Below are 16789 nucleotides of genomic sequence, written 5' to 3'. Positions count from 1 at the left end.
ATATAATGCATAGGAGGGAGTATATTATCCAGTATTTACAGTAGGTAGAGCATTACCCCCCATATAATGCATAGGAGGGAGTATATTATCCAGTATTTACAGAAGGTAGAGCATTACCCCCCATATAATGCATAGGAGGGAGTATATTATCCAGTATTTACAGTAGGTAGAGCATTACCCCCTATATAATGCATAGGAGGGAGTATATTATCCAGTATTTACAGTAGGTAGAGCATTACACCCTATATAATGCATAGGAGGGAGTATATTATCCAGTATTTACAGTAGGTAGAGCATTACACCCTATATAATGCATAGGAGGGAGTATATTATCCAGTATTTACAGTAGGTAGAGCATTACCCCCCATATAATGCATAGGAGGGAGTATATTATCCAGTATTTACAGTAGGTAGAGCATTACCCCCCATATAATGCATAGGAGGGAGTATATTATCCAGTATTTACAGTAGGTAGAGCATTACCCCCCATATGATACATAGGAGGGAGTATATTATCCAGTATTTACAGTAGGTAGAGCATTACCCCCCATATAATGCATAGGAGGGAGTATATTATCCAGTATTTACAGTAGGTAGAGCATTACCCCCCATATAATGCATAGGAGGAAGTATATTATCCAGTATTTACAGTAGGTAGAGCATTACCCCCCCATATAATGCATAGGAGGGAGTATTTTATCCAGTATTTACAGTAGGTAGAGCATTACCCCCCCATATAATGCATAGGAGGGAGTATATTATCCAGTGTTTACAGTAGGTAGAGCATTACCCCCCCATATAATGCATAGGAGGGAGTATTTTATCCAGTATTTACAGTAGGTAGAGCATTACCCCCCCATATAATGCATAGGAGGGAGTATATTATCCAGTGTTTACAGTAGGTAGAGCATTACCCCCCATATAATGCATAGGAGGGAGTATTTTATCCAGTATTTACAGTAGGTAGAGCATTACCCCCCCATATAATGCATAGGAGGGAGTATATTATCCAGTGTTTACAGTAGGTAGAGAATTAACCCCCTATATAATGCATAGGAGGGAGTATATTATCCAGTATTTACAGTAGGTAGAGCATTACACCCCATATGATACATAGGAGGGAGTATATTATCCAGTATTTACAGTAGGTAGAGCATTACCCGCTATATAATGCATAGGAGGGAGTATATTATCCAGTATTTACAGTAGGTAGAGCATTACCCGCTATATAATGCATAGGAGGGAGTATATTATCCAGTGTTTACAGTAGGTAGAGCATTACCCCCCCCCATATAATGCATAGGAGGGAGTATATTATCCAGTGTTTACAGTAGGTAGAGCATTACCCCCCATATAATGCATAGGAGGGAGTATATTATCCAGTGTTTACAGTAGGTAGAGCATTACCCCCCTATATAATGCATAGGAGGGAGTATATTATCCAGTATTTACAGTAGGTAGAGCATTACACCCCATATGATACATAGGAGGGAGTATATTATCCAGTATTTACAGTAGGTAGAGCATTACCCCCCCATATAATGCATAGGAGGGAGTATATTATCCAGTATTTACAGTAGGTAGAGCATTACCCCCCATATGATGCATAGGAGGAAGTGTATCATCCAGTATTTACAGTAGGTAGAGCATTACCCCCATATAATGCATAGGAGGGAGTATATTATCCAGTATTTACAGTAGGTAGAGCATTACCCCCTATATAATGCATAGAAGGGAGTATATTATCCAGTATTTACAGTAGGTAGAGCATTACCCCCCATATAATGCATAGGAGGGAGTATATTATCCAGTATTTACAGTAGGTAGAGCATTACCCCCTATATAATGCATAGAAGGGAGTATATTATCCAGTATTTACAGTAGGTAGAGCATTACCCCCCATATAATGCATAGGAGGGAGTATATTATCCAGTGTTTACAGTAGGTAGAGCATTACCCCCTATATAATGCATAGGAGGGAGTATATTATCCAGTATTTACAGTAGGTAGAGCATTACCCCCTATATAATGCATAGAAGGGAGTATATTATCCAGTATTTACAGTAGGTAGAGCATTACCCCCCATATAATGCATAGGAGGGAGTATATTATCCAGTATTTACAGTAGGTAGAGCATTACCCCCCATATAATGCATAGGAGGGAGTATATTATCCAGTATTTACAGTAGGTAGAGCATTACCCCCCATATAATGCATAGGAGGGAGTATATTATCCAGTGTTTACAGTAGGTAGAGCATTACCCCCCATATAATGCATAGGAGGGAGTATATTATCCAGTATTTACAGTAGGTAGAGCATTACCCCCCCATATAATGCATAGGAGGGAGTATATTATCCAATATTTAGGCAACACTGACTCTTCCACAAGAGGATCCCACAGCATCACTGTTCCATTAAGAAATAAATTCAGAATATAAATGGGGATGGTTTATAAAATAAATTACAGAATAGTTCTACCCCCAAGAGCTTACAATCCAGTTTTGATGCTACAATTTGTTTACAAAAGACAATTTCTAACCCTAATATTGTATTATATTTATTTCTGTGTATTAGTAGTGTGAGGAAGGGCAGTCCATTTCTCCTGAATACTATAATTCTCTCCTAAAAGGTTTCTAGCGGAAATGTACAGAAATTCCCAGCATTCCCTTTGGAGCTGACACTTGCAAAGTCAAGCTGGCATTTGGGTGAATGGTTTGGCTGGCCTATCCAGTTCGCTCTGCCAATGATCCCACAACACACAGGAATAGTAAGGGTTATGTAGGGACAGGGACAATATTTGCCTCATACAGTATCCAATCAGCAGTGAGCTTTTTCCTGTCTAACACAGTCAGATTAATGAAAGGAAGCTTCTGATTTGTTGCTGCAGATTATCCAGAATAGGGGAACATCCCACAGACTGGGGTGCAGCCCTTGAAGCACACACAGTAGCAGCAAAAGTCTTTAAAGAATGTCTGTGCTACTTTGTTGCAATAAAATAGCAGGGAGCCAAGTTTGGTGGTGGGGCAGCCACAGGGCACAAAAGCAACTGAGCTGACCGAGTGCTAATACATGGGGGTAATTAGGTAATGCGCCCCAGATCTGAGCTGACAGTGAGAGCGCTGCAGTACTGCCTATGTGCCAGCAGGGGGAGTGCCAGTGCGAGTGATGTCAGAGCTGTGGGCACAGAGTGTTACTTGAGGTTGGCACAATGATCCCGGCTATGGGCCACTTACAGGGCACAGAGTGTGACTCCCCTGATGGCTCTCACCCTGCGCGTTGGAAGAGAAAGTCCTGAGATTCACAGCACTGAGCGCTAATTGCCCCAACAGCACAGTCTGTTTCTGCCTGACACCCTCCTACCCCCCAGGCTCTGGCTATATGTAGGGCCCCAGTGTGTGGCACCCCAGGGCACTCTCATCCCGGTCTCGGCGAGCGCAGTCTCATTATAGGGTGCCCCCCTGCGCCTTGCCGCTCCCCTCCCCCAATCCTTACCGGCTGCTGGGGAAACTGCCATTCTCTGCTTGTCAATCACCTGACCTGCTTGCCTCCCCCCGTCACCCCCAAATACCTACCCCCTTCCATTCACTCACCTTCGCCCCCCATTTACCCAGTATACTCACCTCTTCCCATAACACTGTGACCCCCCCCCCCCAAACCAGTCTCCCCGTTACTGTCACCTGTTCCCCATTCCCTGTAACCCCTCCCTCCGCCCCCCAGCACCCCCTGCCCTTTGCACCGCTGCCCCCCACCCTCCAAATCAGCTCTTCTCTTCCCCATTGACTCTCCGCTCCTCTCCCCTCATCCCCCCTTTTCTCACCTCCTCTCTCCCCCTCCCCTGCCTTCTCCCTCCCTCCTCTCCGCTGCCTCTGGCTGCTGCTGCCGCTGCTTCTGCTGCATCGCTCCCTCTCACTCCCGCAGCTGCTGTCAATGGAGCTGGAAAATATCGTTGCCAACACGGTGCTGCTGAAAGCCAGAGAAGGTAAGAGAGCTGGGGGGCCGGCGTAGGGTGAGGATGGGGGTGCAGCGGCCCTGCTACATCTCGCCTCTCCCTCCCACCCCTCTCTGCATCAGTCCTGCAAAGCCCCTCTGTCATGGGTTTCCTATTGCCATTAACAACAGTGCAGCCCACCCACCCCATCATCTGCAGCATCAGGGGCCACTATGACACCCACTCTCCTCTGCTTGTTTGGGGCCCCCCTGTGTGTGTAATGTATGTACAGCCTGGCATGTATTATGTTTTGTACCTATATGTGTTGTGTATGTGGCTGTATCAATATGTGTGTGTGTAATGTATGTACAGCCTGGCTATTATGTTTTGTACCTATATGTGTTGTGTATGTGGCTGTATCAATATGTGTGTGTGTAATGTATGTACAGCCTGGCTATTATGTTTTGTACCTATATGTATTGTGTATGTGGCTGTATCAATATGTGTGTGTGTAATGTATGTACAGCCTGGCTATTATGTTTTGTACCTATATGTATTGTGTATGTGGCTGAATCAATATGTGTGTGTGTGTAATGTATGTACAGCCTGGCTATTATGTTTTGTACCTATATGTGTTGTGTATGTGGCTGTATCAATATGTGTGTGTGTAATGTATGTACAGCCTGGCTATTATGTTTTGTACCTATATGTATTGTGTATGTGGCTGTATCAATATGTGTGTGTGTGTAATGTATGTACAGCCTGGCTATTATGTTTTGTACCTATATGTATTGTGTATGTGGCTGTATCAATATGTGTGTGTGTAATGTATGTACAGCCTGGCTATTATGTTTTGTACCTATATGTGTTGTGTATGTGGCTGTATCAATATGTGTGTGTGTAATGTATGTACAGCCTGGCTATTATGTTTTGTACCTATATGTATTGTGTATGTGGCTGTATCAATATGTGTGTGTGTAATGTATGTACAGCCTGGCTATTATGTTTTGTACCTATATGTATTGTGTATGTGGCTGTATCAATATGTGTGTGTGTGTAATGTATGTACAGCCTGGCTATTATGTTTTGTAAATATATGTGTTGTGTATGTGGCTGTATCAATATGTGTGTGTGTAATGTATGTACAGCCTGGCTATTATGTTTTGTACCTATATGTATTGTGTATGTGGCTGTATCAATATGTGTGTGTGTGTAATGTATGTACAGCCTGGCTATTATGTTTTGTACCTATATGTGTTGTGTATGTGGCTGTATCAATATGTGTGTGTGTGTAATGTATGTACAGCCTGGCTATTATGTTTTGTACCTATATGTATTGTGTATGTGGCTGTATCAATATGTGTGTGTGTAATGTATGTACAGCCTGGCTATTATGTTTTGTACCTATATGTATTGTGTATGTGGCTGTATCAATATGTGTGTGTGTAATGTATGTACAGCCTGGCTATTATGTTTTGTACCTATATGTGTTGTGTATGTGGCTGTATCAATATGTGTGTGTGTGTAATGTATGTACAGCCTGGCTATTATGTTTTGTACCTATATGTATTGTGTATGTGGCTGTATCAATATGTGTGTGTGTGTAATGTATGTACATGTATGTGAGTGCATGTGTGTGTATGTATGTACCTGTGTCAGAGTACATGCTATATAGATATATATGGGTATATATGTACTACACACACACACACACACACATTACCCGGCACTGACAGACACAGGAAGACCTAATGGGGGTCTCTATCTTTGCAGCAGCCACGATGCACCTGTTCCCACTCTGCACGCTGGGGGGCCCCTCTCCCCCCCCCCCATGACATCAGTAAGTGGGGCCTGCAGTTAAATGATGGCAGGAGTGGGGGGCAGTCTCCGGCTGGGCCAGGAGCTATTAAACGCTTATTTCCAAGTCCTGGGGGGGTTGGGGGGGTAGACGCGTCCCTGACATTCCCAGGCTGCGCTGCATCTTGCTGCTTTATAGGCAACATGGAGCCAATGGGCAGCCAGAACCTGTGGATGAGAGGAGAAGGCTGCACTGGTACCAGACTGCGTGATACATTTGTTTAATCCATTTATAGCTGGGGGGGGGGGGGGGGGGGCTGCATCTCAGGGCCTCATGTTTTAAATGTAGTTTATTGAATGGACCCCCCACGGTCTGCTCTGCTTTTCCTGAAATGTGGTCCTAATGGGCAATGCAACCCCCCCTACACACATCTGCAATGTGATAATCATGTAGAATAATCCCAGGCCAAACTTGGGGGGAGCCAGGGGGTCAGAGCCCATTATTAATGCAGATTTCCAGTTGAGTGCACTCAGCTCTCCTGCTGGGGGGGTCGGATCTGTTGGCTTTTAACTCCCTTCTTTCTTTGCGTCTATACAGTTTAGACAAGGGTTTATCATTGCATTGCTTTTGCTGGGTGCCTTATTGGAAGGTTTGTATATTTCAGGCAGTGTATTGGTGGGTGGTGGCGCTGTTCTGTTACTGTCTATGCAAGGGATGGGCTCCTGGAACAGGTGAAGAGCGGTACTGCAAGTCACATTCGCTTTCTGTTACTTTGCAATTAGGCATCTGGCCTGTGTTATTATACATGGGTAACGTGTGCTGTGTAATATCCAGTCTGTACTGTGTATTGGGCACTAGTGGGTTTATTGTTTCTAACTGTACCAAGGGGAATATCGTGCCTAGTCTGTATTCAGTAGCCTGGCATGGGTAGATCCATAGGGTTCTGTTCCTATGGGAGGCGCTGATTAGCAAAGTGTGATGTTTACAATGGAAGGAATATAACATATATATATAATGCAAACATTAACCTGTTATAAACTATAAACATATAATTATAAATGGTTTTTGGGGATGTCATCAGTGCTTAAATATTCCCTTGTGTAACTAAAACTTGTGTATCATAAATAACTAATAAATCCCCTGTTGTAATATAGCAGGATATTAACTATATATTCTATAGCCTTGTGCCTTTATATGGTCACAGAACCCCCCAGTGACTGCTAATATCCTTATCATTTCCTGTAGGGGGTACATTATCCCTTATAATACATGAGTGATACTCAGAGTTCCCTGTATAACTCAGCCTGCAGCCTTGTGCCTTTATATGGGGGGCACAGAACCCCTCAGTGACTGCTAATATCCTTATCATTTACAGTAGGGGGTACATTATCCCTTATAATACATGAGTGATACTCAGAGTTCCCTGTATAACTCAGCCTGCAGCCTTGTGCCTTTATATGGGCACAGAACCCCTCAGTGACTGCTAATATCCTTATCATTTACAGTAGGGGGTACATTATCCCTTATAATACATGAGTGATACTCAGAGTTCCCTGTATAACTCAGCCTGCAGCCTTGTGCCTTTATATGGGGGGCACAGAACCCCTCAGTGACTGCTAATATCCTTATCATTTACAGTAGGGGGTACATTATCCCTTATAATACATGAGTGATACTCAGAGTTCCCTGTATAACTCAGCCTGCAGCCTTGTGCCTTTATATGGGGGGCACAGAACCCCTCAGTGACTGCTAATATCCTTATCATTTACAGTAGGGGTACATTATCCCTTATAATACATGAGTGATACTCAGAGTTCCCTGTATAACTCAGCCTGCAGCCTTGTGCCTTTATATGGGGGGCACAGAACCCCTCAGTGACTGCTAATATCCTTATCATTTACAGTAGGGGGTACATTATCCCTTATAATACATGAGTGATACTCAGAGTTCCCTGTATAACTCAGCCTGCAGCCTTGTGCCTTTATATGGGCACAGAACCCCTCAGTGACTGCTAATATCCTTATCATTTACACCAGGGGATATAGGGACTTCCCTATAACAAAGTAAAATGTGAATGCAGCTGTAGATCTAAATCTGGCCGTAATACTGATCCCCTTATTCGGTCAGGCAGAACTAAGTTCATTGATCTCAACCCCCTTGATCTACCCATAATCTCCATCCCCTGAATGTGAGTACTACTCTAGGATAGTTATCAGTATAACACTGTTTGCAGCAGTGTCGGTGTTAGAGGTTGCAGGGGCACATAGAGAATATAGAGCCATCCCATTGGCTGGGTATATACAGTGCTATGCAGGTCTGGACCTGTCACACTGCACTTTATTTATATCATTAGTGTTTTCTGCCTGAATTTCCCCCCCAATTAACCCATCCTGTAGCTTAGAAAAGCTCATTTGTTTTGGTTTTCTGTGCTGATCCCAAGTGCGCCGCAGCCCCTTAGCAGGGAACATCAGTGCCTCTGTAAAAGCCCCCCAGTAGCCCCCCATCTTCTTTTCTGCTGCACATGTTCTGGGCTGCTGTCACTTACCTGAGCTGAGGAACCCACTCACAATATACTGTATATATACAATAATACAGGGCTGATTAGTAATTAATTAACTGATACACACTACATGGCAGCATGGAAATCAGTGCAGTCTGCATCAGAATTGATTAACAATCAGCCCTGTAGCAGCAGCTTCTATGGCAAATGTGACCTTACTTTCTGCTAATATTCTGATTTCTTGTGACCCGCTAAGCTTAGCTTTTCAGCAGCAGCCCACTGAGCACGTGCAGTGCCACTGACAGGCCAAAAAGATGGCCTAACAAGATCCAAGATGGGGAGCTGCTGGGGGTAACTGTGAAGGCCTAAACCATTACTGTTATAGCACCTCTGTGCTGGTACAGTATATAGAATACAGCATTTCTAGCCATTTTTTTTAGGCTTTAGTTCTCCTTGCAGGATTCCGGGCATCTGTGTCTTTGGGCATAGGCATCTCTGTGGCACCAGAATGGCATTGTTATAGGAGCCACAGCCTTTAGGGCACATAGCGACGCACGTCACGCTGTAACCTGAGCTGCTATAAATGCCTCTTAAAATATATCCAGTTGTCAGCGCAGCGTATAGCGGTTTTATGGGGCTAGCTTGTGATTGGCCGTGGCTTTGTACATACCACTGTGGCTAGTGACTGAATGTCAGGTGAATGACATGCCCATGTTTATACTGGGCACAGTATTGGCATTTCCATAGGTTGTAACTAAAGCAGGCGAATCAGCTACCCCCCGTATGCCCACCTCAAGGGCACATTCTTAGGGGGTGAGGGTGAAGGGCCTATGTTGCTGTCAGGGATCGGCAGAGCCCACTGGGTTTTTTCCAGTCCGACTTACCTGTGTGGCTTAGGGTTGGCTCACCTTCAGGTTAACTTCTAGTATGTTATAGAATGGCCTATTCCTACCAACTTTGGCATTGGCCTTTATTATCTTTTTTTTATCGTTTTTGAATTATTTCCCTTCCTCTCTGCCTCTTTTCATCTTCCTAATGGGGGTCACTGACCCCGGCAACCAAAAACTATTGCACTGTGAGGCTACAGTTATATTATTATCGCTACTTTTCATTACTTAACTACTATGGCCCTCTCCTATTCATTTTGGAGTCTCTTATTCAAACCATTGGCTGGTTGCTAGGCTACATAGGACCCCAGCAACCAGATAGCTGTTGTTATACCAAACTGGTGAGCTGCTGAAAAAAAACTGTAAAACCATCAAAAAATAGAAACTGAAGACCAATTACATAATGTTTGAGAATAAAAATGATTACATCATACTAAAGGTTAATCAAATATCATATTGTTTCCGGGTGATCTATGAAAGGGCCAATGGGTGACCCTTGGGTGCTCTCCCATCCATCCCTGTTTCCCTGCGTGCAGTGCAATATGTATTATGGTCTCAAAGAAAACCCATTGGTAGCAATCCCAGTCGTGTAGTTGGAGGGTATGGTCTCATTGGTCTCTTGTGCTTTTGCCCCCAGGCAGTGGGGTGAGGGTATAATGTATTACTGAACATAGTGGCTGAGGTTGAAAAAAGACACACGAGTGCCCCTGGTGCCGCCCTGGGGAGCTTCAAGCAGGGCAGGAAATACCTGGGAGCACCGAAGAGGTACAATTTACATAAAAGTACCCCAGGCTGGTGCAGTTATAGTCATGCCCCAGGCGGCAGTGAGTGGCCACTTACTAGGGGTGGCAAAGATCTGCCTCTGGTAACTCTGAGAGCCAAATTTTGCAATATTTAAAATAAAGATTCAGTGTCTTAATCCGTTCCGACACTCAGGCAGTAACCCAGTAATCAGCACTGATTGTAGTAGGGGGGTTCCTACCATACTGGCACCGTGCTTTCCTGTGCCCCTTCAGTGAATGACCCCCAACCCCATGTGGCATTTGCCTACAGATAGTGATGATCCGGGGTTATTCCTGGCATGATGCCACGGATCCTTGCAACCCATTATGTGCCGGGGGGGTGCTTCTGAGTCCCTTGGGATATTGCAGGTGTAACCCCCCCCATAAATATATGGAAAGTGGCTAGAGGGTCCAGGGGAACATGCTGGTATCTGTTATACCGGCCCAGACCCAGCTGGGGGTTTACCCGCCACCCAGTGAATAACAGGCCTGGGGCAACTCTGGAAGGAAGACCACCATGGTCAGATACCACCATATAAAAATTTTCTGCATTTGATCAATACGATTGAATCTGATCTAAGCAAGTTGTATGTCTGTGGGGTGGAGCTGTGGGAAGGTGCTGGGAGCTGCAGTTCTGCGGCAGATACATTGGTCCTGAGTTAGGGCACCAAATCCATTTCACTTGCTTGATCTCCCTGCCCCCCCCCCCCCCTCGGAGAGAGCAGAACAGGATTGGGGCAGAGCTCGGGGCACTTAGGACCCGGTGCCGGACACAGGAAGTTGGAAATGTTAAAATAATATTATCTGGAACAAAACGACCTGAATATCTGGCAGCAGGGTCGGGAGGCAGAAGTGCGAGAATTACACCCCCCCCCCCATTTCCCTCAGTTCTTCCACCCTAATGGCACCAAATAACCCCATGCTATTAACCCTTTCCAAAAGGAGCCAAATAAACTCACCTTTAAGTTAACTTTTAGTATGTTATAGAACAGTGCTGTCCAACTTCTACGGTGCCGAGGGCCGGAATTTCTCTAGCATACATGGTGGAGGGCCGCTAATGGAAGCCAGTTTTGACCACTCCCCTTTTTGAAACCACACCCACTTCAAACCACACCTATTTTATCACAATGGTGGTAGCACAGCAAATTCCCAAATGCTTGGTCCTTACTGTGGGGATATCAACCATCATTCATATGTGAAAGAATTATGTCATATTAAGATATACCTTTAAATTCCATATGCCGCCTCCTCCTCCTCCTCCCCTGTGGATAGCACAGCAACCCCCAGTACATAATTACACACCTTAGGGACCATTTAATGGCTATTTCCAACTGCTAACAAACTCCCACAACAAACCCCTGCCAGGTTCACCTCCCACAAGCAGCATAGGGCAAGCAGAGTATGGCACACACAGGCAGCACTCTGCCTGTCCTATGCTGTCTGTGTGTGCCATACTCTGCCTTCTCTATGCTGCCTCTGTGTGCCACACTCTGCCTGCCCTACCCTGCCTGTGTGTGCCATACTCTGCCTGCCCTACCCTGACTGTGTGTGCCATACTCTGCCTGCCCTACCCTGCCTGTGTGTGCCATACTCTGCCTGCCCTACCCTGACTGTGTGTGCCATACTCTGCCTGTCCTACCCTGACTGTGTGTGCCATACTCTGCCTGCCCTACCCTTCCTGTGTGTGCCATACCCTCCCTGACCTATGCTGCCTGTGTGTGCCATACTCTACCTGCCCTATGCTGGCTGTATGTGCCATACTCTACCTACAGTGCCTATGTCTGAGGTGTGAAGAAGTGAACAATGGGAGTGATTACAGTCTGAGCCTGAGGTGGGAACACTGCAGGGGGTGAACAATGCAGGTATTAAAAGGTGTGAAAAACACAGGGGATTACATTTTTAAACAATACAGAGGGATTACAGCCTGAATCTGAGGTGAGAACCATACAGGGGGGGCAGTTAATCTCAGTACTGATACCATTTAATGCTTACTCAAAGGTAAGCCATCAAAGCAGCCAGACAGGTGGGGGGCCACACAGAGGGGGGTCGCGGGCCGCATGCGGCCCGCGGGCCGCCAGTTGGACAGCACTGTTATAGAATATCCTATTTCCAGCAACTTTTCAATTGGTCTTTATTATTTATTTCTTATAGATTTTCAGTTGTTTGCCAGTAACGTCTAAACATCTCCCCAAGGAAACCAAGCCAACATGGCGGCATCTGGGGCCCCTCCCGAAACAACGTCCTTTGTCTTTATTTCCCAGCAAACACATCTGTTATTTTATAATCTGATATCATTTTATTGTATTTATGACACAAACTTTTGCTCTTTCTGTTTGGAAATAAAACACCAGATGGGAAAGGGAAGGAGTTTTATGCGCCACAAAGCGGAACCAGGTGGCATCTGTCTACATTTGTGTGACGTTGGCCACTAATAAAATGGTACTCGGAGGGCACCAAGGAGAGGGCTCACTTGCCCTTTACATTGGCTGCTGTATTTGTGCCATGACACTGCCTTATAATACCCGATGGCACCAATTCATGAAGCTAACAGGGGTGGGCATTCCCAAAAGTGGGAGGGGTATTTGGATAGATCAGGGGTTATTTGCCCCTATTACCCCCTTCCTAACTCTCCCATTGGCTTATAATGCACAATAACTCAGTTGTGTCCATTTATTTCTTACTTCCAATCTTCATTTTGTAAATAGAGGACTTTGAAGTGGTTTTGGTGCCCCCGGCTTATTTGTAAGTGTGCTAACAGTGCCAGTCGGAGTACAGTGTGTGCCATATAATGGCTCTGATGCTATAGACAGAATCCATAACAGAATGCTCTGTTGGCTAAAGACGTCCAACTGGCGGCATTTCCATTATTTGTGGTCCAAGTGGCGTCTGTGCCTCATTCCTAAGGTGCAGGAGTGCTGGGCCTATTGATTTGGGCGCAATGGGAACCCTGGAACTAGCATTTGTCCTGGGATATTTGTGGGACCACAACTGCACTTATGGTCATAAATGACCCCTTATAATAGTGTCTTATGTGCTAAATTGGGAAATCTGTGTATGAGCAGTGACCTCAATAGGCTGGGGCACTACCATTAGGTGCCAAGGATAACTTCAAAGTGTTGGCACTGAGTGCCCAGGATAACTCCCAGGTGTTGGCACTGTGTGCTCAGGATAATGCCCAGGTATTGGCACTGTGTGCCCAGGATAATGCCCAAATATTGGCACTGTGTGCCCAGGATAATTCCCAGGTATTGGCACTGTGTGCCCAGGATAATGCCCAAATATTGGCACTGTGTGCCCAGGATAATGCCCAGGTATTGGCACTGTGTGCCCAGGATAATGCCCAAATATTGGCACTGTGTGCCCAGGATAATTCCCAGGTATTGGCACTGTGTGCCTAGGATAACTCCCAGGTATTGGCACTGTGTGCCCAGGATAACTCCCAGGTATTGGCACTGTGTGCTCAGGATAATTCCCAGGTATTGGCACTGTGTGCCCAGGATAACGCCCAGGTATTGGCACTGTGTGCCCAGGATAACTCCCAGGTATTGGCACTGTGTGCCCAGGATAACGCCCAGGTATTGGCACTGTGTTCCCAGGATAACTCCCAGGTATTGGCACTGTGTGCCAAGGATAACTCCCAGGTATTGGCACTGTGTGCCCAGGATAACTCCCAGGTATTGGCACTGTGTGCCTAGGATAACTCCCAGGTATTGGCACTGTGTGCCCAGGATAACTCCCAGGTATTGGCACTGTGTGCCCAGGATAACGCCCAGGTATTGGCACTGTGTGCCCAGGATAACTCCCAGGTATTGGCACTGTGTGCCCAGGATAACTCCCAGGTATTGGCACTGTGTGCCCAGGATAACTCCCAGGTATTGGCACTGTGTGCCCAGGATAATTCCCAGGTATTGGCACTGTGTGCCCAGGATAATTCCCAGGTATTGGCACTGTGTGCCCAGGATAATTCCCAGGTATTGGCACTGTGTGCCCAGGATAACTCCCAGGTATTGGCACTGTGTGCCCAGGATAAATGCGAGTTGTTGGAACTCTGAGCCCCAGTAAGTACCAGGTGTTGGCATACAGGGTGACAGAATTCTGATGTTATTGACAAATGGTTTGGTGTTGGCTAGTGATGATGATGATAAAGGAGCCATTGCTGTTACAATGTTGGATAATGAAGGCAAGGTGTCACGGTGCAGCCCCCAGTTCTGTGTATGGGTTGCTCCCTGTCTCATTCCCTATAGACAAACCTGTAAAATTTAGTGAGACCCCTTCCCCCATGGAAAGTCTCTTCCAATCCCATTCAGCACTAATAACCCCCCCTTTGTGTATGTATGTATGTATGTATGTATGTATGTATGTATGTATGTATGTATGGGCACTGCCGGGAAGTGAAGTAACAGTGAGTCACTGGCTCTATCCCATATATATACATGTACTGTATATATATATATATATATATAAATAGTAAGCACAAAAAAACGCACTCACAGGACTTGTATGAAACAAAAAAAATGGTGTTTAATTCAACGTTTCAGCTTAGACTCAAGCCGTCTTCCAGAAGTCCTGAGTCTAAGACGAAACTTTGAATTAAACACCATTTTTTTTGTTTCATACAAGTCCTGTGAGTGCGTTTTTTTGTGCTTATTGATTATGTTATCCATGCACCCAGGCAGTACCTGGAGTTTTCTGTGTGCACCATACCTGGACTAATAATGTATATATATATATACGTATGTATATACTGAAGGTAGATACTGCACATAGCCGGAAGTGGGGGCTCAGGCTGCTGATGCAACTAAGCATCATAAAAAAAAGCCCAATCCCCCTGTGCCAGTGAGACCATAGTAATGCCCAATCCCCCTGTGCCAGTGAGACCATAGTAATGCCCAATCCCCCTGTGCCAGTGAGACCATAGTAATGCCCAATCCCCCTGTGCCAGTGAGACCATAGTACTGCCCAATCCCCCTGTGCCAGTGTGACTATAGGGCTGCCCACCTCCCCATAATCCAAGTATCCCTTGCAGGACTACTGGCACTCACAGGGTTAAGCAGCATTTGTACAGAGGGCAAGTTGCTATGGGTCGGTGCTGGTTCTTGGGTTTTGGATCTGCCCAGGTGCTTCCCGTTGCTTATACCTTGCTGCGTGCCCCAGTGCAGTCGGCCCATGTTATACAGTAGTGGGCACGGAGGCACATACATGTACCAAACTGCAGAGAATAGAACAGAAAGTGTGAATGCATTGGTATTTATATATATCCATCAGATTTGTCATTAATGGGTAGGAAACTGCTGGAGGCTCTCCCTATATTACAATATCCCAAATGCATTCCCACCCATTTTTGCCAACCATAAGCTGTCGGTGCTTTGGGGTCGGCCCTGGCAGATCCGTTACTGAGCCCCTGGCACTTCTGTGGAAAACCTCAAGTTTTAGTAGTAGTAGATTTCTGTACATAGGGGGGAAAGTGCGTTCCTGCTGGAACTGCCCTGTGAAGAAAAATCAGAGGCGCATATATATTCCTTTATTCCGGGTAAGGCAGCTATAGGGGTGCAGCCGCGCCGTCCCTTCCTTTATTCCGGGTAAGGCAGCTATAGGGGTGCAGCCGCGCCGTCCCTTCCTTTATTCCGGGTAAGGCAGCTATAGGGGTGCAGCCGCGCCGTCCCTTCCTTTATTCCGGGTAAGGCAGTTATAGGGGCGCAGCCACGCCGTCCCTTCCTTTATTCCGGGTAAGGCAGTTATAGGGGCGCAGCCACGCCGTCCCTTCCTTTATTCCGGGTAAGGCAGTTATAGGGGTGCAGCCGCGCCGTCCCTTCCTTTATTCCGGGTAAGGCAGTTATAGGGGCGCAGCCGCGCCGGCCCTTCCTTTATTCCTGGTAAGGCAGTTATAGGGGCGCAGCCACGCCGTCCCTTCCTTTATTCCGGGTAAGGCAGTTATAGGGGCGCAGCCGCGCCGTCCCTTTCTTTATTCCGGGTAAGGCAGTTATAGGGGCGCAGCCGCGCCGTCCCTTCCTTTATTCTGGGTAAGGCAGTTATAGGGGTGCAGCCGCGCCGTCCCTTCCTTTATTCCGGGTAAGGCAGTTATAGGGGTGCAGCCGCGCCGTCCCTTCCTTTATTCCGGGTAAGGCAGTTATAGGGGTGCAGCCGCGCCGTCCCTTCCTTTATTCCGGGTAAGGCAGTTATAGGGGCGCAGCCGCGCCGGCCCTTCCTTTATTCCTGGTAAGGCAGTTATAGGGGCGCAGCCACGCCGTCCCTTCCTTTATTCCGGGTAAGGCAGTTATAGGGGCGCAGCCGCGCCGTCCCTTCTTTATTCCGGGTAAGGCAGTTATAGGGGCGCAGCCACGCCGTCCCTTCCTTTATTCTGGGTAAGGCAGTTATAGGGGCGCAGCCGCGCCGTCCCTCCCTTTATTCCGGGTAAGGCAGTTATAGGGGCGCAGCCGCGCCGTCCCTTCCTTTATTCCGGGTAAGACAGTTATAGGGGCGCAGCCGCGCCGTCCCTTTCTTTATTCCGGGTAAGGCAGTTATAGGGGCGCAGCCGCGCCGTCCCTTCCTTTATTCCGGGTAAGGCAGTTATAGGGGCGCAGCCGCGCCGTCCCTTCCTTTATTCCGGGTAAGGCAGTTATAGGGGCGCAGCCGCGCCGTCCCTTCCTTTATTCCGGGTAAGGCAGTTATAGGGGCGCAGCCGCGCCGTCCCTTCCTTTATTCCTGGTAAGGCAGTTATAGGGGTGCAGCCGCGCCGTCCCTTCCTTTATTCCGGGTAAGGCAGTTATAGGGGCGCAGCCGCGCCGTCCCTTCCTTTATTCCGGGTAAGGCAGTTATAGGGGTGCAGCCGCGCCGTCCCTTCCTTTATTCCGGGTAAGGCAGTTATAGGGGTGCAGCCGCGCCGTCCCTTCCTT

At 46.7% G+C, this 16789-nt stretch overlaps 1 protein-coding gene across 1 annotated transcript in view; it reads left to right on the top strand.

The window, feature by feature from the left end:
• The first annotated feature begins 3851 nt into the window (after positions 1–3851).
• The window catches only part of LOC100497344 (G protein-coupled receptor kinase 5), a 37838-nt gene continuing 24900 nt past the window's right edge, over positions 3852–16789 (top strand). Inside the window, exon 1 of the mRNA XM_002940348.5 lies at positions 3852–3980. Coding sequence (XP_002940394.1) covers positions 3929–3980 — 52 coding nt within the window. The 5' untranslated portion in view covers positions 3852–3928. The remainder of the gene's footprint in view (positions 3981–16789) is intronic.

Source organism: Xenopus tropicalis, chromosome 7, assembly GCF_000004195.4.
Source record: "Xenopus tropicalis strain Nigerian chromosome 7, UCB_Xtro_10.0, whole genome shotgun sequence".
Classification (NCBI taxonomy): Eukaryota; Metazoa; Chordata; class Amphibia; order Anura; family Pipidae; genus Xenopus; species Xenopus tropicalis.
The sequence above is the reverse complement of the archived record's forward strand: the minus strand, read 5'-3'. Positions and strand labels throughout refer to the sequence as shown.